The sequence below is a fragment of the Ciona intestinalis genome, unplaced genomic scaffold, assembly GCF_000224145.3.
Source record: "Ciona intestinalis unplaced genomic scaffold, KH HT000161.2, whole genome shotgun sequence".
Taxonomy (NCBI): Eukaryota; Metazoa; Chordata; class Ascidiacea; order Phlebobranchia; family Cionidae; genus Ciona; species Ciona intestinalis.
In genome coordinates this window covers 14688-36550 of record NW_004190483.2, presented here as the reverse complement: position 1 = coordinate 36550, position 21863 = coordinate 14688, and the positions used below count along the sequence as shown (strand labels likewise).

The 21863-nt window shown below is 37.0% G+C and overlaps 4 protein-coding genes and 2 long non-coding RNA genes across 8 annotated transcripts in view; 5 read left to right on the top strand and 1 right to left on the bottom strand.

Moving 5' to 3' along the window:
- Nucleotides 1-969: 969 nt before the first annotated feature.
- On the top strand, nucleotides 970-7109 carry LOC100179882 (heterogeneous nuclear ribonucleoprotein R). Its single transcript, XM_002123941.5, has 13 exons — nucleotides 970-1201; nucleotides 1405-1514; nucleotides 1758-1886; nucleotides 2014-2127; nucleotides 2354-2530; nucleotides 2961-3096; nucleotides 3294-3394; nucleotides 3640-3744; nucleotides 4077-4226; nucleotides 4548-4669; nucleotides 5034-5240; nucleotides 5543-5652; nucleotides 6503-7109. Exons 1-13 carry the CDS (start codon nucleotides 1066-1068, stop codon nucleotides 6526-6528), a joined length of 1623 nt encoding a protein of 540 aa, XP_002123977.2. The 5' UTR covers nucleotides 970-1065; the 3' UTR covers nucleotides 6529-7109.
- A 365-nt stretch (nucleotides 7110-7474) lies between these two features.
- LOC100180683 lies at nucleotides 7475-9094 on the top strand. Its single transcript, XM_002124428.5, has 3 exons — nucleotides 7475-7653; nucleotides 7916-8018; nucleotides 8353-9094. The coding sequence occupies exons 1-3, from the start codon at nucleotides 7525-7527 to the stop codon at nucleotides 8535-8537; spliced, it is 417 nt and encodes a 138-aa protein (XP_002124464.1). The 5' UTR covers nucleotides 7475-7524; the 3' UTR covers nucleotides 8538-9094.
- Nucleotides 8983-18898, bottom strand: LOC100177531 (coiled-coil domain-containing protein 81). 3 transcript variants are annotated; one of them, XM_026839147.1, is made up of 19 exons: nucleotides 18724-18861; nucleotides 18090-18308; nucleotides 17851-17948; nucleotides 17519-17677; nucleotides 16153-16224; nucleotides 15540-15628; nucleotides 15291-15355; nucleotides 15000-15141; nucleotides 13506-13606; nucleotides 13024-13313; nucleotides 12666-12773; nucleotides 12339-12422; nucleotides 12101-12186; nucleotides 11663-11741; nucleotides 11017-11139; nucleotides 10504-10628; nucleotides 10176-10277; nucleotides 9638-9805; nucleotides 8983-9384 (listed from the first exon to the last, which is right to left on the bottom strand). In XM_026839147.1, the coding sequence occupies exons 1-19, from the start codon at nucleotides 18800-18802 to the stop codon at nucleotides 9288-9290; spliced, it is 2286 nt and encodes a 761-aa protein (XP_026694948.1). In that variant the 5' UTR covers nucleotides 18803-18861; the 3' UTR covers nucleotides 8983-9287. The 3 variants fall into 3 exon arrangements, with proteins under 3 accessions (XP_026694948.1, XP_026694949.1, XP_009861828.1); XM_026839148.1 differs by lacking the exon at nucleotides 16153-16224 and having other exon boundaries at nucleotides 18724-18898; XM_009863526.3 differs by lacking the exon at nucleotides 11017-11139.
- On the top strand, nucleotides 10391-13186 carry LOC113475212. Its single transcript, XR_003396956.1, has 3 exons — nucleotides 10391-10637; nucleotides 11654-11759; nucleotides 13075-13186. It is a non-coding gene; the product is annotated as an uncharacterized LOC113475212 (long non-coding RNA).
- LOC108950440 lies at nucleotides 13868-16716 on the top strand. Its single transcript, XR_001975226.2, has 5 exons — nucleotides 13868-13949; nucleotides 14205-14317; nucleotides 15010-15126; nucleotides 15513-15624; nucleotides 16325-16716. It is a non-coding gene; the product is annotated as an uncharacterized LOC108950440 (long non-coding RNA).
- Nucleotides 18899-19717: 819 nt separating the features above from the next.
- LOC100178315 (cilia- and flagella-associated protein 44-like) overlaps nucleotides 19718-21863 on the top strand; it is a gene marked incomplete at its 3' end in the record, with an annotated part of 16359 nt that continues 14213 nt past the window's right edge. The window contains exons 1-2 of the mRNA XM_018816223.2: nucleotides 19718-20026; nucleotides 21173-21271. Coding sequence (XP_018671768.2) covers nucleotides 19984-20026; nucleotides 21173-21271 — 142 coding nt within the window. The remainder of the gene's footprint in view (nucleotides 20027-21172; nucleotides 21272-21863) is intronic.

Here is a 21863-nt window from a genome sequence, read left to right as displayed (position 1 = left end):
GATTAAATGATAAATTATTTATACCCAACTTAAATCAAGTCCTTAAACGCCAAAGAAGTTTCAATCTATATTAATTATCAGCCATATATAGATTATTTTTAGTTTTTTTTAACGTAATTTGGTGCATAAGTTATGCTGTGTAAAGGTAAAGTTACCAAAAAGTTCAAAACATGTTGTTAAATTTACAAGTAATTTTGGGTAAATATTTTGTAGTGGGCAGAAATAAAATGTCCAATTCGTCCTAGATTTAGTGTTTAGTTGTCAATTTATATTAATGACGGGTGACGTCATATGATGACGTATGAGGTAACGTAATCAACATGCAAGGAGATAACGTAATCAACATGCATTTTCAATGCCAAGTTTAATTTCTTGGTTTGTTTTATTGTGCCCCTGCAATTTAGAATGGGAAACCCCAAACCGCAGAAAAGCACGTGGTTTGTTACGGTTTAGTGACTTTCATCACGTTTCAGGTTTTACTATGCGGTAGGGTTGTGAGCTTAAAAATTACTTAAAATAAACTAAAAATGTTAAATTTTAATTGCTAAATGTGAATTATTTACCCAAATATGTGTATTGGCTTCGGTTAGGAAGAGTAAATATTGATATTAATGGCGAAATGTTGGTGCAGTTTATGACCGGCGAAAACCACGCGGTTACACGAACACGTGGGCCATACGGCGTTATAGCATTGGGCGTGTTCAAGTAGCAACGACGTTCAATGCCATTTGGAAGATTTATGGACATTTTTCGTGGGAAAGATTTTGTTACATAAAATATATTGATAATTCTTTGCAGTTATTTAATTATTATCGGTTAGTGAAACGTGGTTTACGTTTTTGGGTATGTGTATTTCTGATACTTGGTGTATTCTATGAAAATTATAAACAATATACTTGGAATAGTTTAAAGCTATAATGCGGGTTTGTGAATCCATTAAATAAGTATAAATAATTGAAAGAATTTTTAATACATAAGCTTATATTGTTATTTGTTTAGATTTGGAAAACTTTATAAATTGAAAGCAAAAGTGTCTGTTAGTCGTAGGAGGGTAGCTGAAGGAAAATGGAAGAAATAAAAGCAGAAGTAACGATCGAATCTCAGGTTCCCGGTGAAAATTCAACGGAATATCTTCAAGAACTTAACGCTGCAGGACTTTCAGTCAACGTAGCGCAAGGTCTGCATGAAGTTTTCAAACAAGGTTCGTTAAAATTAAATTCATTTATTATTTAACTCTGCTAATTAATAGCAAATATATTTACCCTATACAAAATGGCCAAACCAATTAAAGGACATGTCCGCTTATCCACACACTGCAATAGTTTCAGCAACTCGACTGTGGGCATGGGAGTGGCAACTGTGGATAATTAACTGAACTTTATATTAACACCTAATTATTTCCAGATTTAGTAAAATTTTCTGATTTGGATGAGCGAGCCATTGAAGCATTGAAGGAACTTGACGAGGAAGGGGCGTTGGCCGTGTTGAAACAATTTAATGAATCAAACCTACAGGTATAAACATTTTGGGATTAGGGGTGTGAACATAATATACAATGTGTTGGTGGTTATCCTTGTGTGGCAAGGCAACAACATACCACTGTTTCATACACCTCGTACCAGCTTACGAGCTACCACGTATGTAACTTTATGGGTGATTGTTATATGGCTGACAATTTGGACAACCGATTAGTGACCACTGGGTTGGAGAATTGCTGTTAGTGTGTTGTCCATCTTTTAACCATTTTTCCATTCCAGCACGTCCATAATAAAAGTGCGTTCCTTTGCGGAGTTATCAAAATACATCGACAGCGCTGTAAGGAAGAATTAGCCGGGCACATAAATGGCGACACAAAAAAATCTGGTCCCAATGAAGACAAAATACAGGTTTGTGAAATTCTAATAATTATCAGAAATATAATTGTAGGGATTTCCCTTACGTACTTACAAAGTGACATCACCAGCATATACATACACACACAAATGCAAGAATAAATTTTTGTTTTATCTACAGGAACTTTTAGAGCGAACAAAATATTCGCTTGATGTAACAACAGGTCAGCGTAGATATGGTGGCCCACCTCCTAAAGATGTTTATGACGGGGCTGAACCTGGTACCGGTTGTCAGGTGGGTGAGGGGTATTGATACAGGTGTTTACGTGTAAGAAACCTTCTTGATTGCGTTAGTTTTAGGCCACAGTTGGTCCATTACCCTAAAAAAACTGCAAATAATTCATAATTTAATTCCTTGATATAATGCATAACTAATGGTGTATGTATGTCACTGCTTAGTGTCAAACGAAATAGCAAAAACTTTTTAAAATTTCATTCCTTGACACACGTTTCTTAACCAGGTATTCGTTGGACGCATCCCACGATTTGTGTTCGAAGATGAACTTGTACCTTTATTAGAAGAGGCTGGGGTGGTGTGGGACTTCCGCTTAATGATGGATCCAATGTCGGGGCAGAATCGAGGATATGGCTTCGTTACTTACACAAATAAAGAAGCTGCAACAGAGTGTGTTAAGATGGTGAGTGTAGACAGCCATAGGAAGATACTGTGTTGTGATTGGTTACTCACTTTTTAATAAGCTGTATTTTCGCCAAACATTTGAACTGCCCAAAATTTTTAAATGCTTTCATATTTATGGTATTATGGGCTAGGATGTTTAAAATGCTCGTTTAATGCTTATGTCACCCTGGACACCATTACCATTATGATAAAGTCCATGGTGGGCGGTATATCTGGTTTAAATGCGAGTCATTGTTCGAGTTTTTGATTTAGCGTGAGATTGTATTGAATGCACAAACTAGTTGTGGGGGCATCTATATGTGATGCTTATGCTATGTATACTACCATTAGATTTCTTGCATTGGCATGCTTGCATTTAAAATTAGAAATCTCCTAAACCTTTCAAAGACATTAACTGATGTAACATCGGTTGTTCAACCCCCCCACAGTTGGATAATTATGAAATTCGTCCGAAGAAATTCCTGGGTGTTTGTGTGTCACAGTCGAACTGTAGATTGTTCGTTGGATCCATCCCAAAAACCAAAACCAAGGATGAAATATTTGAAGAATTTGATGGAATTACACGTTAGTACTTTTTACCTTGCGTTATATACGTTATAACATGGGCGTTCTGTTTTAAAATATATTTAACATATATTAGGGTTCCTGGATTGCCTATTTTACTATTTCTTAGCTGATACAAACCGTATTTTGGAAAAAAATATGTCGCTGATTTAAACCCAATGTACCCCTTATGTTTCAAAACCGTGTTAATTCCACAGAGGGCTTGAAAGACGTTATTATTTACCTCCAAACTGAAGATAAAATGAAAAACCGAGGATTTTGTTTCTTGGAATACACAGACCATAAAGCTGCTTCACAGGTGTTTATGTTATGTATGTAGTATGTAATGTGGATTATATTTTGTTTGTGCAAAACCTTGATGTATCAAACTTGTATTATCCATGTTATGTTGCCAAGCATAATGTAAAACAATCTCTTTTTAGCCTCTGTATAAAAAATATTATTCAGAGTATTATTGACAATTAGATTAAACAGGAGTAAAAAATACTTTCATTTATTTATATTATTGATTGTTGCATCATACATACCCTTATGACATCACAGGCGCGGCGTCGATTGAGCTCGGTCAAAGTGAAAGCGTTCAACAACACAGTGTCGGTGGATTGGGCCGATCCTGTGGAAGAACCAAGCGATGAGATTATGTCTAAGGTGTGTAGGGTGTTGGGGGGTTAAGTGTCTGTAGACTCGAGTTTATGGGTTGAGGGTTTAATGCTGCTACCATTGTGGACGTATGTGTTCTTGGGCAAGACACTTAAGGACAATGACTCCAACCCAGTGGTTACTATTGAGTTGTCCAAATCATCAGCTTTAAAGAAAAAACAATCACCCACAAAGTTAATAATGTGGTAACTATTAAGCAGGCGTTAGGTGAAACAGAACGCGGTTTATGAAATCAAACCCGTGTTAAAATAGTTACATAATGTAAAAGATTTCTTCTCATTCTCCCACTCCCTCTCACTCTTCTCCTCTTCCTCCTCCAGGTTAAAGTCCTTTACATCAAAAACTTATCAATGAAAGCCACCGAGGAAATAGTGATGGCGACGTTTAGTGCGTATGGTGAAGTAGAGCGAGTTAAGAAGATCAAAGATTATGCGTTCGTTCACTTCAAGGAGCGTGATAACGCTATGAAGGTTTGTGTGGTGGCTGTTTAAGGATATATAGTTAATATGCTTAGCTTTGTGTGTGTATGTAATTTATGCCACATATAAACTTATGTTTTAAACAATTCTATTTAGGAATGCTTGTATTTTTTTAGCTGGCATGTTGTGATATCATTCACTCTCATTAGCTGTGTTATTTATCAGTTTGATTAAAAGTAAAACTGTTTTGTTTTCCCAATTGTTCATAACGTTTGCCATTGACTGTGGTCCATGGCATTTGCCACGCACTTAAATTTATCACAATCCTTGCAAATTTGCCACGCACTTAAACACATAGCAATCCACCCACAGGCATTAGAAGAGTTGAATGGATTAAACCTGGAAGGGGAAGCCATCGAGATAAGTTTGGCCAAACCTGTTGATAAAAAGAAGAAGGAACGACAAATGGAAAGAAAGATGATGACTCATGCTTAGTAAGTAATGCTGTGTCATGTTATGTGATGTCATAATTTATGATTAATTTATACAAATTATAATTTGTAAATATTTCATACAAACACCTGCATAGGCGTCGTTGTTTCAGCACAAAAAAATATGTAATATCACCCTTGTAATATAAGTTGGGGAGACATGTTGTCCCAGGAACTTCTAGGTGTTCTAGGGACTTGTTCTAAATCACAATCTTTACAGTGGGATATTACTTGGCAACTTATACACCCGATACAATACATATGTAACTATAAACACAACTGTGTAAAGTAATATTATTAAATATATGTATGAACCCCTAACATTACCTATATATAAACACATATATTACATAAATCTACTTTACAGTGGTATGGGATACGGCAACCGGGCCGGTTACAACATGCGTGGTCGTGGAAGGGGAATGTACGGGGGTCAAATCCCACCAATGGGGTTCGGTTTCAATGATGATTACTTCACCACAGATTACATGGGTTACGGGTATTACGACGACCCTTTCTTTGGCATGCCGATGCGAGGGGGGTATCGTAACCAGGCTATGATGCGGAACAGAGGGTAAGTTGGTGTTTTGGGTTGTATGCTTGTTGTATATGGGTGAAGCATGCCATGGGGCCTGGGGTTTAGACCAGAGTTGACCCATTACCCCAACACCTAGGATTTAAACCAAAAGTCACCCCAGTATCAAGGATTAAATTCCTATCCTTCGTTTACCCAACCACTTTGCGATTGAAGTAAATTGAGGTGTGTCTAGATACATTTGTAATGTTTACTTTCGACTTTTTGCCAAACCAATTTGATCATAATATTTGCATCTTATGTTTGATGCCATCAACCAAAGTTTTTCTATTTATCCTTAGAATGTACGGAGGTTTCAATCGAGGTCGTGGTACCGGAGTGAGGGGTCGCGGACGAGGCCGTGGCACGCCAAATGGGGTCGCGGCACGTGGGAAGCCAATGCAAGGAAAACGTAAGGCAAACACCGAACCAAAAGTTGGGGGTAAACGCCCCATGGGTGAAACCTCAGGGTTGTGGGGTAACGAACCCATACCCCAACAACCCCTCCCACAAAGTGGGGGTGACTGGTTTAATGATAGTGTCGAGGAACAATGGCAATGAAATATTTGGAATAATTGAAAGATTTGACTTTACGGAAAATCAAAAAAAATTAGAAAATTAAAAAACAGTAATACCAAAAATTTAGAAAACTAAAAAACTGTTCTGGAAATTCAAAACAATTGTTGTTCATTGTTGCTTGTTGCCTCATTGTGTTCACTATGATGTCATAATTGTACTTTAAATCATTTTTTCTATTTTTTTTACGTATTTGTACAGTTTATATTAAATTATCGTAAAAAGTTGTGCTACCCAAATTTGCCAAAATTATTTTTGCGGAGGAAAATTTACTCGGCAGCACTGCAGCTAAATTTGGATTCAGCAATTTCGTCAAAATTCCGGTAAAAACTAAATTAAGAAAATTTCTATATTTTTATAAACAAATGAGTTTAAAAGAACAAACAGGTAAATACAGATTGTGTTTATTTTGTTCTTTTAAACTGAATAGACTCTAGCATAAACTACAATATACAAATATCTGTTTATGTTACAACATAATTATTTTTTACACAATCTTCGTTGGGTAAACTTGACGTTATGTTATAACTTACACGTTTATAACACGGTCACTATATTAATAACCACAGCCATATTTCAACAGAACTCTACATTAAAACTTGCATACAATGTTGAATTCTTGTGGTACATATACTTTGTTCTATACACACTATTAACCCAACCATATTTTCCTTTTATTTCCACAGAGGAATATGTGATGGTGCTATCGTAAGAAGAGATGAAGACTGCCCACCACTATGAAGCCCTAACTGCCGCGATTTTCTTTTATTTCTGTTAATCACGTTTTACTTTTTTAATTGTGTGAATCATGTCAGATGATTCGTTCCAACGGGTTTCCGCCTCTTTTTTTACTTTTTTATGCCAACTGTGATACACACACAGACCACACACCCCCACCCATTATGCAGGGGCAGATTCAGGGGGTGACGGGGATTCCCAACGTCCCTTTTTTTGTGAAAAAAAGCCATGAAACAACTTGATTGCAACAACTGCTTTTCGGTGCGTCAAAAGTTCAACCCCCTTTCCCCCGTATCTGCCCCTGCTACCACGGTGCCCCGATAACTCAACTCATATTTTTGGTTCCGGGCATCGCTGCTCAAACGCAAGTCGCTGCTTATTCATAGAGGTCCAAATTCTTAATTTCGGTCATTTTTCGCAACCATGTAGCGGCTTCATAGAAACATGATATCACCAAGGGGGCAGTCCCGATTTATGTGTGTAAAAATAAAATCCCGAACCTGGGATTTGATCGTATTTTCAATGTTGTTTCTGACAATAAATGCGATCACCAAATATTTGTCTCATTCTTTTTGTCTCTCTCAGTTGTATCGTAAAAAAGTGGTTAGCGCTTTTAGACTGGAGGTTATGGGTTCGAGCCTTCATGCTTCTACTATTATGGGCACATGTGTCCTTGGGCAAGACACATAATTGCAAAACAATGCATTTAACATGGATATTATATCTTAAAATTTTACTCCAGACATGTATTTCAGAAGAGAGATAATTTATGGTAGTTCGACCGACGAAGTTTGTATTGAAGTCGTAAATAATACCGTGGCCAATTATTAGATCCAAGCTGTCTTGTTTGCTTTTTACTCCCCAATATATGATAAATATGACGTCATGCGCGTGAAAAAAATACAATTTCTATGACACAGGGAATTCCCCAACATCTAGCATTCAGGTTTTGTTTACAAATCTTTGCAAAATGTTGCGCGAAGACAGCGTCCTGCACACCGCTATAAGATGTATTTGTGGATTATATTTTATGCTACAAGGCTTCGTTCAAACTGACGCTGTCGGGAAAATACTTTTCCCCAATATTCATAACGTCTTTGTGAGTTTCATTAGAAATAGTTGTTAACATTAGTTTGCATTAAATTGTTGAATATGTTATTTATTCTTTAATGTTTTATTTCAAGCTTAACTTTATGGTATGTGTTCTTGAGCAGTTGTTCCAACCCAATGGTTATTAAATTGTCTAAATTGTTAACCATACAATATAGAATAAAATAACCACCCCCAAAGTTACATAGGTAGTAACCTGTAAGTGGGCATAAGGTGTATGACACTTCATAACATTTAGTTTGTTCTGCAAGGTTGTGAATTATAAAGAATATGTTCGTTCCATCCCATGGCAACATAACAACATAACTGGTGATACCTTCCGCCAGTTTAATGGATGCACCATGCTAATATGCGGTAAGTTCCATACGTACAGCATTAGGGGACTGGCTTTGCAACAAGAGCATACTGGGTTGAAAACTCAATGCTGCTACCATTGCGGACTTATGTGTCATTAGGGGCGATACTTAATGAAAGTTGCTCCAACCCAGTGGGGATGAGTTATATATAGGCCTAGTAATAGAGCATGAGGTGTATACAGCCAGTATGTATGGTGTGCAACACCTGTGTATTAAACCCCTTGGTTTCCCACCTCAAGGATAAACATGAAAGTATTCTAACTCAACAGCGAGCATGAGGTATACAGCAGCTGTTATAAACCAATACTTTAATAAAACATTTTGTTCAACAGGTTTTCTCCTTGTATTGAACAAGTACGTCAAAGTGTCGAGCTTCGTAATGCATGTTATGGCTCTATGGTCGGTATACGCACATATGTTAGCAAGTGACTCAACATACATGGCTGTGTGTGGAGGTGTCATATCTACACTCATGTTGTTCATGTGTTTTGCACAGAAGAAGGAAAAAGAAGATTAAACTTGAATTTCTGATGGATGGAAATAAGACAGGTTGTTTCATTCTTAGGCGTAATATTAGGGGTGTTTGGGATGGCATGTTTTCCCAATTATTCAAATAATGACTATGAGTAAATGCATTTGCAATGCTACCCAAATTTGTCCCAAATTCCAAAACATGTTTCGCCTGCGATGGTAAATGTAGAATGTAATAATCAAATGTACATTTACCTCTAATATTAGCTTTTATACGGTTAAGTTTTTAATCGAGTATTTCTTCTTTAACTTTTATTGTTTGTAATGTTCCTATAATATATTTATTAATTAATAACTAACTCTATTTAAAAAAACACAAGTTTGAATTTCTTTGTCAATTTATTCTTCGCGTAATTTACAATCAAGTTTTTTATTTTTTACTTTTCTATTTCTAATATTCCATTTGCTTTAATGTAAATATCACAAGTTTTAGTTTTGTTGTCAATTTATTCTACACATAATTCACTTTTTAACAGAAACAATGTAAAGCTTTTTACACGGCGTAAGTCTCAAAGGCCACCCACTAATAAAATTAAACTAAAACATTCCAGGAATTTATTCTGGCAGACGTAGTTCGTGGTAAGTGCAGGTTATTTATGGACAGGAAGTGACATGACAGTTGCCTCAGTGATGTAACAATGGATGCTTCAGTGACATCACAGACAGGTATGACATCACAAAGGTGGAACAGACAGTGAAGACAAAGACACATGATGACATCATAATGACACAATAATTAAACCATGAGCCTTGAACCCGGGATATAACGAGATTCGCTCCAAATATTTGATTCTCCGCAGTTGTTCGTGCGGCGTTCACATTGCCCGCATCTCCTGTGTAAAAAGGGGGTTGTGTTGATAATGTTGCATGTAACTTCTTCATGGCGGGGCAATGACAGTCGTTATAACATGGGTGTTCTGTTTTATACACCTCGTGCCCGCTTACAAGTTACCACGTTTGTAACTTTGTGGGTTAGTTAAGACAAGTGTCTTGTCCTAGGAGGGTAGGACACATACACCCACAATGGTGGCAGCACCGAGTCTTGAACCCAGTATTCCATAGTCCCAGTGTTTGTTCATCACTTACTTATATTTATCAGTTTGTTGAAGTAGCAACATCCCAGGAGTTCTCAGTCTCATCTTTTCTTCATCCTCCCTCCCAACTTTATCAAGATGATGATTCTGCCAATTATTCTCCAGAGATCTCCGCATCTCATACGCCCTCTTGTGAGTATTCACCCTGTCCTCAATCAACCTGGTGGTGGCAGCAAAGAGGTAAGCATTATAACTTAGTTATTACTGTGATGAATTGTGTAATCTGGCCCTGATCTAGTACTTATGAAATTGGACGATTCTCGTAATAAAATTACACTCTGGATCAAGTGTTACAAATACGTAACCAACACAAATTATGTCCAACAAATAGTTTACTGTAAGAAATTAATATTTCGCCTAAAATGACGTCATCAGCCACTTATTATTTTGAAAAGATAATAATCTTATTGATGCCATCTATTTATACTTGGTATATAAGTGCACTGTGCACACTATAACAAAGATTAAATAATAAACCAATTAAATGATCATGATGTAGCATAGTGATATGCACAACATGTGGATCTTACTCTTGTTTGGTCCTCTGCAGCATCTCACTTTCCTCCTTCTGCTTCCCAAGATGCTGGAGGATCGAATTCTTCTTCTTCTCAGAAACCATCTCAAGTTGACTCCTGTTGGTAACGACATCATAATATTTAATATTTAAATGGTTTTAATGGCAATTGTTGAAACCCAGTGGTCACTAAGGGTTGACTAAATTGTCAGCTATACATAAAACAATCACCCACAAAGTTACATACATGGTAACTTGTAAGCGGGCAAGAGGTGTATGAAACAAAACACTCATGTTATAACAACCATCATTGCCACTCCCCCAAACCAGGCACGCCCTCTTACTTGAGTAGATTCCTCGATCGTTCCCGTTGCTCCAACAACTTCTCGTTGGTTGCATCAAACCTCCCGAAGATCGGATCCTTGGAGTCGGGTTCGGCTTTGGGGAGCGGGAGTGGCTTGCTACGGATCTGGTGAAGGTAAGTACAATGTGTGGTAGGTTGGACGATATGGTTAATATCCTATAAGGGCAGATACAAATGCACCACATTTAGGTGAACTAAAAATGTACAACAAAGCGAGACCAAGTATGTGCAAGTGATTTAAGGTGGACATAAAACAAACACAAGGAAATTTTAATAAACTTCTAGAAACACCTGTTAATTAAATACATATTTTGTTTATCTACAAAGTGTAATGGCTACTATAATTCTACTGTGAGCGTAGAAGTACCAGCCATCATGAAAACTAAAGGGCTACCCCTTAACCTTCGTATTTGGAAGCTTAAACCTCCCCTTTTATGAGTTTCTCGTCAAGGATTTAACCCCAACACCCCCTATAACCCCCTTTATTCCCCACCTTACTCCTTTTCTTATTCCTTCCATCAAACGGGTTTAACATCCTCGGCTTTGGCATACTAAGGTGACGACGACACCCACTACCTCCCTCTAATGGACTCGCTAACTTCTTACGAACCTGGATCTAAATTCTCCACGAAGTTTCAAACTGTCTTGTTTATATACTTGGTCGCTACAATGCTCAATATGAGATACTATGTTTAACACATAAGCCTGCAGCTTGGTAATCTTAACATTGTTAAGCTTGCACTGCTTCATATGCTAATCCACTACTGTTACTTGCTACACAATGTGCACATATTATAACTTTGCGTGTGTTGGTTTATTTCAATATAAATATATAATTAACATGCTGCTGTACTTTATATGATAAACATTCTGCTGTGTAAGTCTCAACTTTGTTTTACATCTATGTTGGCCGAATACTCCGGCAATGTTAAGCAATGTAAATAATGTGTTACTGTTGTTGAGATGCATCCATTGTTTTCTGTATTAACCATAATCTTAGGCTTTCCATGGGTGTGATCCCCAACACCCCAACCACCATCACCCCAACACCCCAACCACCATACCAATCACACACCTAGTTTGCTTAGATATCAGTATAGTATTATCACATATGTGTGTTATTGTTGCAGCCCACAAACCTGAGCCGAGAGAGCTTTCTGATATCTCGATATTTGGTCGGCTTTTGCTCGAAGGAATTGTTCCCGTTGAGCTGCCAAACTGGGAAGAAGCAAAAAGGTTAATACTATATATATATATATATGTGTGTTGTCCTATTCTATATGAGTACGCTGGCCTGCTTTTATTTAAGTGTTTTAAACATAGTTATTATTATGCGCATTAAAAGTCATGTCTGCTTATTCACACACTACAATAGCTTCAGCAACTCGACTGTGGGCATGGGAGTGGCAACCATGGATAAGTCACTCAAGTTCCCACCCACGAGGATATAAATAACCAAACCAACCAAAAGTCATGTCTGCTTATCCACACACTGCAATAGCTTCAGCAACTCGACTGTGAGCATGGGAGTGGCAAACATGCAAAGTTACAAAATTTACAAAATAAACAAAACTAACTCCTCTGCAAGTTGAACTTGTTCCAATCTCTCCTGAAACTCCCGGTCGTGTTTTTCACGATTTTCTCGTCCGTATTTCATTTTAACCTGCGGTAACACTGGTAAAAATAAGTGGGGAACACTGGTGAAAATTAAATAAATTCAAAGCCACAAAGTGCTCTTGAGGAATCTCAAGTTTATATGACATCATAATAGGTGTCTATTGTTAAACAACAATAGGCATTGTTATGACTACAAACCTGGGATTCCAATGCTTTACTGTATTCCTCTTGTTTGTAGAATCTTAATGGGGTGAGGGGACGGTTTTGGAAAACATAGGATTTCTATGAAATATATAATATATTTATGAATATCCACAGATATTATATACTTTAGACATCTTTTAATTTTATATAACTATAATTTTGTAGGCAGTTTTATATTAAAATCCGCAAAGTTACATACGTCGTAACTTGTAAGTAGGCACGAGGTGTATGAAACAGGCAAGGATGAAAAAGGAAATAATAAACCAACACAATAATAATACTCAATATAATACAACACACACAACATATTAAACTACCCACCACAAAATCGGTGCTCCTTTTACCCTTGGTGTCCCTTAAACACTCGGCCACCCCAAGGTTGAATGCTGCCACCTTCTGGTTGATGTGACGGTTTTGGTTCTGGTTTGCCTAGTGATGTCATAAACATACTTGTGATGTCATAAACACTTGTAAAGTAAAGAATCAGTGCGATACATATGAAGACATGATGATGTATATATTGTTCTATTTTATATATTGTTATACATTTATAATAAGTACTGCTTGGGGGTCGTGTGATACGTCAGTTGACATCAAATACCTAACCACACAACAACCCAACTACTATATACCCCACCTACCAACGCTATACAGGCAACATACCCCCCCCCCCACCAACCTGTTGCATTAGTATCGCTTCCTGATCCTTCATTTGTTGATATTGTTGCAGAAGAGCATCTTGCTCCAACTCCTTCCTCCTCCTCTCCTCCTCGAACGACACAGGAACATTCCTCATGGAGCGTTGCATGCAGAGGTAACAGAGCTCTTGTCCCGCCCGAAGATGGTGGGCCGGGGAGGAGCACTCAATGGGGGTGAATTGGGACGAACGTCGAGAAGGGGCGTAACGAGCCGAAACTCGAAGCTGTGGCTCCGGGGTTTGGAGTGGGGCCGACACGGGACGTGGGGTGTCTGTGAGTGAGGTTGGGTAATTGTTGGTAAATAACGTTTGGTTTAAGGGTTATTAATGGGTTGTCTAGGTTGTAGGCCATAAAAACAATTTCCCCACAAAGTTACATATGAGGTAACTTGTAAGCGGGCATGAGGTGTTTGAAACACCCGTGTTACTTGAGTGAGCTTTGAACCATGGACCCTTAACCTCACCTTCTATTGTTTCCTCCTGAACCACATGAGGTGTTTCCTTGGTATCTTGTTGTGGTGGGCTGGTGGCGGGTTTAGGGGGAGGGTTGGGGGGGCTTGACATCCTGGGGAAGATAATCAAATTATTAATGCTGGAAAAACAAATATTTAATAATGTGGGTGGGCACCTACGTATATACATGTTATGTTAATGTTGATACAAAATCAATTAATTTATGTTTATTGAGTAAAAAACAAGCATGTAATTGCAAAGTTGTTTAAATATCCTCATTTCAAACCAAAACTAAAAAAGAATTAAAATTTGCAAACTAAGTGTTTTGGTTTTCATTATTTAATTAATTAACAGATTTTTTATAAGATTTTAATAATTTACTGGTTGATCTCATTAACCTTTTCAGATCACCCAACAATGGGTATAAACCATAAGGGGGTCTCTTCTGTTGGAAGGTGGGTTGACGAGGGTTAATTCGCGTAAAACGAACCGTGTTTCGTATTTTGGGGAATGAACCAAAATCCAAACTCGTAGTCGTCATTTTAACTAATTCTACTCAAAACTGTTTAAAAATTGAACTAAATTCTGTCTTTAAACAACATTTGAAGTGCTTTGTATACTTTAATAACTAAAAGCTGTCTGATGCTATGTTTAGAAGCTTTAATATTATAAGCTTTCACTAAGATATAACTGGTCTGATTTAATCTCAGCTAATCTTCAACTAGAAGAACATCTAAGCTGCCATAGCAACTCTCTCTATGAGCCTCGTAACTAGGTGGAGATAGCAATAAAATTTTATTGGGGAGAAACACAAAGAGAACTGGTAATGATTGCTTAGAGAACACTGTCATTTAACACAATAGGATTCACCATCCATATTTCCCTCAACAAACAGAATACATTAAACCAAGACACTCGGTACACTTAGATGACTAATAACATTTTAACAGCCTTGTAAAAATGGCATTTAATTAGTTTGTTTTAATTTTTTAATCCGTTTTTTATTTATTTTGGACTTAACTTGACATTTATTATAACATGGGATTAATATGATAATTGTCGCTCATTTTTGATGTTTTATAACAAGGTTAATGGGCCAACTCTTTCAAAAATTTCAAGGGACTATGGCATGCCTCACTGTAGGACCTCGCCCATACAGAATAGAATGTTGTTTTGTAGAGAAATTTTTATTTAACTTCAAAAAATTAAACCCCTTTCTCAAAACACGAGAAATTGTTGCAAAAGTCTGTTTTCTTAAAGTTGAATGTAATTTGTTTGCTAAACTATTGGATGAAGATTTATATGTTTGTGAGCAAACAGTGAAGGTATTGTTTACATGTGTTATGATTGTGAGGTCACAACTTAGGCAAATATTAGTCCAAGGCTTGAGTTATGTTCACACTGGTACGTATGAACAACTAACATAAGTGGCCTGGGTGTTGGGGTAATGGGCCAACTCTTGCTAAAAAGATCTTAAATAAATGTTTGATTTCTATGCCACATACTTTCTCACAGGTGACCCTCTAACGCCCTCCCTGGCAGGAAGTGCTTCACGTAATTCCTCAGCAGCCAAACTCACTCCTACCACTTGGTGGGGCCGAATAACCTCTCGGTTCGAACCTCGCGTTGGGGGTAACGGGATCTTTTCTATTATGACATAACAACTTTTATAGGGTTTATAGAGATAGCTGTTATGATATAAATGGTAATCTCATGCACCAACATTTCATCTGTCGTTTGGTGATAACTGGGGTGTATTAAACTTCTTAATAACAATTATAAGATATCTATGTTACCTCCGTCTCCTTCATCTTGCATTTGTTCTGCGATTGGGGGAAGTACCTCCTTTCCTGAGTTTAACCTACGAGGATAAACATGGGTTATTCCCCTAACCAGATATTACATACATACACAACACATACAGGTTGAACCCCTTAATCTTATTCAACCACATATTATTATTTCCGCATTAACTTGCAAACCATACATACATATATATACCTATGTTTTACCCCAAGGCCATATTGACCCACAAACCCCCTTACTTGGGCAACGTGATGGTGTTGGTTCCTGGTCGTCGATGCGCGCTAAGTGTCGTCTGATTGGACATCACAGAATCCGCTGTTCCAGGTCGCTGCACATAACATTATGACATCATCAGTAATATATTCTAACATTTTTTATACATTGCCACAATAAGAGGTTAACTATATGCCTTTCTATACATAATACAAACACATTTAATCTTCAATGCTTGTGCTTTCCTCATCTTGTCCCGGTTGTTGTTTAAGCACCAACTACAACACTTCTTACACAACCATACACTAACTTATGGTCTACTGCTGTTGCTACCAGGCATAATAATCCTCAAAACTGAACTTCTGCTAAACAAGTAGATTACCCGGTCCTGCTACATGCTTATATTCTGTATATCATACTTTGTCAGTCTCCCTGCATTGCAGGTAAAATGATAGTTTTACTAAAATATATAGTATTTCTCGTTCCATTTGGTAGCAAACAAAAACATTCAAAGAATTATAAAACTGTATCCTCACCATTGATGTTTAAACTCCTAGTCAATATTTGGTTGGTTAAACACTGACTTTAACCAGTTAATATATAATGCCTGATACACAACTAAACAACTGTCATTCAAACCTTCAATTTTTTACTTTTTCCATCATATTTTCTGACTAACTCCCCGCTGTACGAACCGCTATGGAACAACTCCTGTCAATAATGCACTGTTATCTATCTATTTCTAAATTTCTAGGTGTATATTTCTGTGTCTATATTGTATATATCTATATTCTAAGTGTTAATTTTTTAGAGTGTGAAAGAGATCTTCCAGGAATTTTATTTGTGATCATAAAGGACCGATGTTGTCTGCCCTTCAACGAGACATCATCGGAGTTTGTCTATTTCTATGTGTGTGGTGCTTATATATATACATGCTGTTGCTGCCAGAAATATTACAAGCCTGAGCGAAAACTTCTTGCGATTAGAAACTGAATGTTGCCAACATTGTGGGCGTGTCCTTGGACAAAACAATTAACGACAAACACTGACAATATTTCGACCTAAAATTGCCACAAGATCTTCATTATATTTATTTCAATAATATATATTTGTATTATATTTCTATGTTTATAAACTATCACGTTTAGTTTAAATATCTTCAGAACAATAGAAATCAAATAAAGGAACCCCAACAGCTTGAAACAAGATACGGTATACATAACATGCTGAATGAAATGACAACAAACAAGAATTTAATTCCATGTTAGATTTTGTCATTCAAACCTACTGCCAAACCATCTTATAAAACTTATGTATTCTGTACTTTACACAAAAAACAGGATGCTCTTTAGGCTATACACTCAAGTAACTACATTTACCTGGTTTGTATTAAAATGGTGGATTTAACATCCATGTTATTTGTGTCACTTTTACCCAGTTTTAACTGTCGTTTGCTGCTTACTTCTCTTCGTTAGATTAATTAACCCCATCTTTGATCGCTTTTGTATGCCATCAGACAAATAAGTTACATATGGAGTAACTCGTAAGCAGGCACGAGGTGTATGAAACAGAACACCCGTGTTTAACGCCTGTCGTTGCCCCGCCATGCAAGGATAAATAAGTTACATATGGAGTAACTCGTAAGCAGGCACGAGGTGTATGAAACAGAACACCCGTGTTTAACGCCTGTCGTTGCCCCGCCATGCAAGGATAAATAAGTTACATATGGAGTAACTCGTAAGCAGGCACGAGGTGTATGAAACAGAACATCCGTGTTTAACGCCTGTCGTTGCCCCTCCATGCGAGGATAAATAAGTTACATATGGAGTAACTCGTAAGCAGGCACGAGGTGTATGAAACAGAACACCCGTGTTTAACGCCTGTCGTTGCCTCTCCATGCAAGAATAAATAAGTTACATACATTCATTCAAACAGATAAATAGGAAAGTATGTTACACCCATGTTAACAGCCTGTGATAACTGACCGTATGATATATCAACTTACATTTTCCAACACTTTGACCAAGTTGCCCGAACCATCCATCGAGTTGAGAAAATCTTTGAAGAATTTCATTTTGACTTTGGATTCTTTGATCCCAAGAACCCCGATGCCACGGAAGAGAAATTCAACGTTTTGTAAATTTGACACCGCGCGGGATAAAGACTGAAATGTAAGTGTTTCATATTTGTTTAATGTGACCTGGTATTATATAGGGGTGAGGCACACCGGAGACCTGGGATGTAGGTCTATTACCCTAACACCCAGGTTGCTACCATCTAAACCCCACTAAGGCAGTTTAAAAACTCTTCGGGGTGCTACCATCTATACAAACGCACCTGCAGCACTTCGCGCACGCATGTCTCCACCGTGTCACGATCAAACGGACTTTCAACAGCAAGTGAGGTAAAATTTAATTGGACGACGGGAATTTCACCTTTGAAGGAAAACAGTTGTTTTTTTTAATAGTTTAAGTTTTAACTTCGCACCTGTTGTATAATCCTAATAATATTACACACCAAATAAAAACACCTTATTAAATCTACTAATAATAAAAAAATAATCACTAGACTTTAACCTGTTGTATGATGCTTGGTATACTGCAAAGCATGAGTTTGGGCGAATTTCTCGGACAAAACAAACACTGGACGTTGAATTAAAATAAACTTATTGTTCCCGATGTCCATTTTCTTATGTGTGAAGGTGAAGGTCCCGAGATTGGGAACATGAACCCCACGTTGCGTGCACATCTGGAGCTCAATGTATTCCGACACCGTATCCCACACACTTATTATATCTGGAGGAATATAAGGTTGTGTTTTGTGATTTTTTAAAGTTTATTGTTTTGTTGGTTTATATATATATAATAAAAATATAATACAATTTAAGGAAGACTTTTTCTATTGATTATAACAGCTTATATTCAATCAACAAAATCAAGAAATTGGGATCAACAGCGAAATAACAGTCGTTGTAACATGTATGGTACAAATAAATGAAAGAGCATTTGGTTAAAAACGTGGCTGTTAAACTTTATAAGAAGCAACTCACAGTGGGTTGCAAATATTTTATTAAAACAAATTACGTTGTAATTCGGTCTGTTGTATCACCATGTTGTTGAAGTGGCAACTCTGGCCGTTATCCCAGGCTCCCAAGTCCATACATTATGTTCCATATACATGATATATTTTACTGGTTGATTAATATCTTACCTTCTTCTGATAGTTTTGGGATCCCAGAGAATCGATTCTTCCTCGCATCGGCGACGAGGTTATGCATTACTTCAGGCATTTTCAACAATTAACTTCTTTCTTTAATTTTAAACACAAATTATTTACATTTCCCCTAAGTAATTAACCCTATGATCCAAATGGAACTGAAATTACAGGCCAAGCTTATTCTGTGTTGACTTTGCTTTAATATTTTCAATGTTACCCCTTTAAATTACTTCCTAATTAAATTAACGTTGGTAGTTGCGGGAAAATAGAAGTGGCGGGGGTGTTGCTATGCGTTGCTACGGACAATTACTTCTGATTGGTTGTTTGTAAATATTGGTTTCGCTTTGATAAACACGCGTCATAATTGGTATTTATGAATAATTAATGCGAATTATTTTTTTAAATACGAAAGTAATGTTTTTGTTGTTTAATAATATTCCCTTAGAAGCCACGCATATCAAGTACGTTTTGACATACCCTATTTTTGTAACAAGTTTGTGACAACAAATTAGTACTTCTTTAGGTTCTACTTTATTATATACAGATTATATAAAGTGCAAAAGTTAAATGTTTTCTTTGTAAATTGCCAATAAAAAATGTACATTTCTGTCCCCATAAATTTACCAAAAAACTAAAATTACAAATAGTATCCACGAGCTGGAGCTGCTGAGCGATGTTGGCATGACAACTTATACAAATGTTCGAGAAATAAAATTTTCGAAATTTCGTTATTTTTATCAAGAAGTTGGAATAATATATTATTAAAAGACGATTTTAGGACAAAAGCGCAAGTACGTATCGTTAGAACATAGTTACTTAGCTTTTAGAATTTACAGTAGCGTAGAAAATACGATTCTACTATCTGTTATAAAAATGGATTCGAAACAAAATTCAAAATCGAAAGAAATTTCTCCAAAACCGCCAACAAAAGCGCGTGACTTGAAAGCAGCTACTCATATTTTAAAAAAAGTTGCTTTGCAAAGATACAAAGCTCGATTGCACGCCCTACCCGACAGCCCCGAAGAAAAAAGTGAAGAAAATATCAAAAAATTTCCGGATGGCGAGAATGAAACTTTGCAGAGGCAAGAAATTGAAAAAAATGCTGAAGGGAATAACAAATTTGGAAAAAATTCTGATAATAAAGATTTTAAGGAAAGATTAAATGATCAGAATAAAGATTGTGATGTCATAGTGGATACTGAATCCACCCCAACAGTTGAGACAATTGGGTCGTCTGTTTATAACAATGTTGCTATGACTAATAATGGGGTATTGTCTTCAACAATGGAACATAACGGTAATGTTCACTCGCATGCGCCCTCCACTGGCCTCGTCACTGCATGTTGCGCATGAACGCACAAGTTTGTTATTTCTATTTGTAAGCGGCTCTCTAGGTTACAAAGCAAAAGTTAGCGGTTATTCCTATTTTGTATATTTAAAGTTTAATCTAAGCTTAAAAGTGCTGTTTTCTCTATAGCCCAGTATATGGGTGAGATTACCCAAAGCTTTGCTTTGTAATTTAGTGTTGCCAGTGTTTCCACAATTTAGCTTGCTGCTTATTGTTAAAACTGCCATCATTTTTATAATCTGTCATCACTGCTTTGCTCTGTGTATGTTCATTTTACTGTTGATGTTAGTCTTATATTTATGGCCATTATACAACTCACGCCTCAATGAGTATTATATTCTGTTTCCATCATCCATGCACCAGCATATACCAACAAACTGGCAATGCATATACATGGGCGCCAAACTGTTATAAACACAGGGGAGGCAGGGATAGTTAGTCACACAATCTTGTGAAACAAATCTAACTTATTGGTTGTAATGTTTACTAATTAATGCAGTGTAAAAAAATTCTGGGGTTGGCCTGCCCACCCTGCCACCCCAAGTTTGGCGCCTATGTGCATCCGTTTAATCAACTCAGGCTTTATTATTGAATGCACTTTCCCACGCACTGTTTATTCAATCCATCATTGCTTCACTGCATGTTATTATCCGGGTCTTGTATTATTGACAAACCATCATAAATATTAACAATAATATCTCCAGTTGAACCACAGTGAGCCTTGAACCCAACACCCCTACATGTCAATCAAACAAGCCACCTTATTCCTCACGTTGCATGTTTCATCACAATACCGATTGTTTTGCAATAATTTGTCGCTCAATTATCATTATTACATCAAACTTTCCTATAACCTCCTAAACAAAATTTTTCGTAAAACTAAATAAACTGCCTATCTGTTCTTTTACTATAAATCCATTTAAAATAATCCACATATAAATAGATAACTGTATCACATTTCATTAATTAAATAAAATACTCTTAACTGTACAAAAAAAAGTTCAATAATGTTTTGCAGTTATTAGTTTTAATTTATTATTATAATTTATTAAACCTTATTATCATTGATATCTTATTTACTTTTAATATTTCCAGATAATTTGATCGAAGGAACAACTGGTTCATCCGTTCGACAAAGTTTTGATGAAGATTTGAAAAAAGGCGTGAATATTGAGATGACGTCGAAAAACCCAGGTAATGATGTCATCGATAATGTCACTGATGATGTCACTGATGATGTAAGCAATCAAATCGGGGAAACCGAGGGTATAGTGACCTCTAGTGGGCAAGATGAGGTGAAGAGCTCATCGGAGGATGTTGGGGTAAAAGAGGAAGTTGCCGACCCTGTGGAGGATAAAAAGAAAGATAAGGAACAAGAAGAAGCGGGAACGGAGGATGAAGAAGCAGAAGAGCAAAAGGAAGATAGAAAGGATCAAGAAGATAAAGATCTGGATGTTGGAGCAAAGGAAGCAGAAGAAGCTGGTACAAAAGAGGAGAACAAAGATCAGGAAGAAAGTGATGTTGGGAAAGAAGAAGTTGAAGCAAAAGAAGAACCAGTGGACGATTCGGGGTCAATAGTGGAAGATAGGGGTGAAGTGGACCAAAGTCCGGATGTTGAGGTGGTGGAAGGATCAAAAGATGAAGTGAAGGAGGAGGATGGTGCGGATGGTGGGTTGGAAGGAGATGAGATTAAAGATGATGCGGGAGAGGTTGAGAAGAAAGATGGGGAAGATCAAGTGGAGGTTAAGGAGCAAGATGATGAGGTTGAGGAAGTACCAGAAGATAA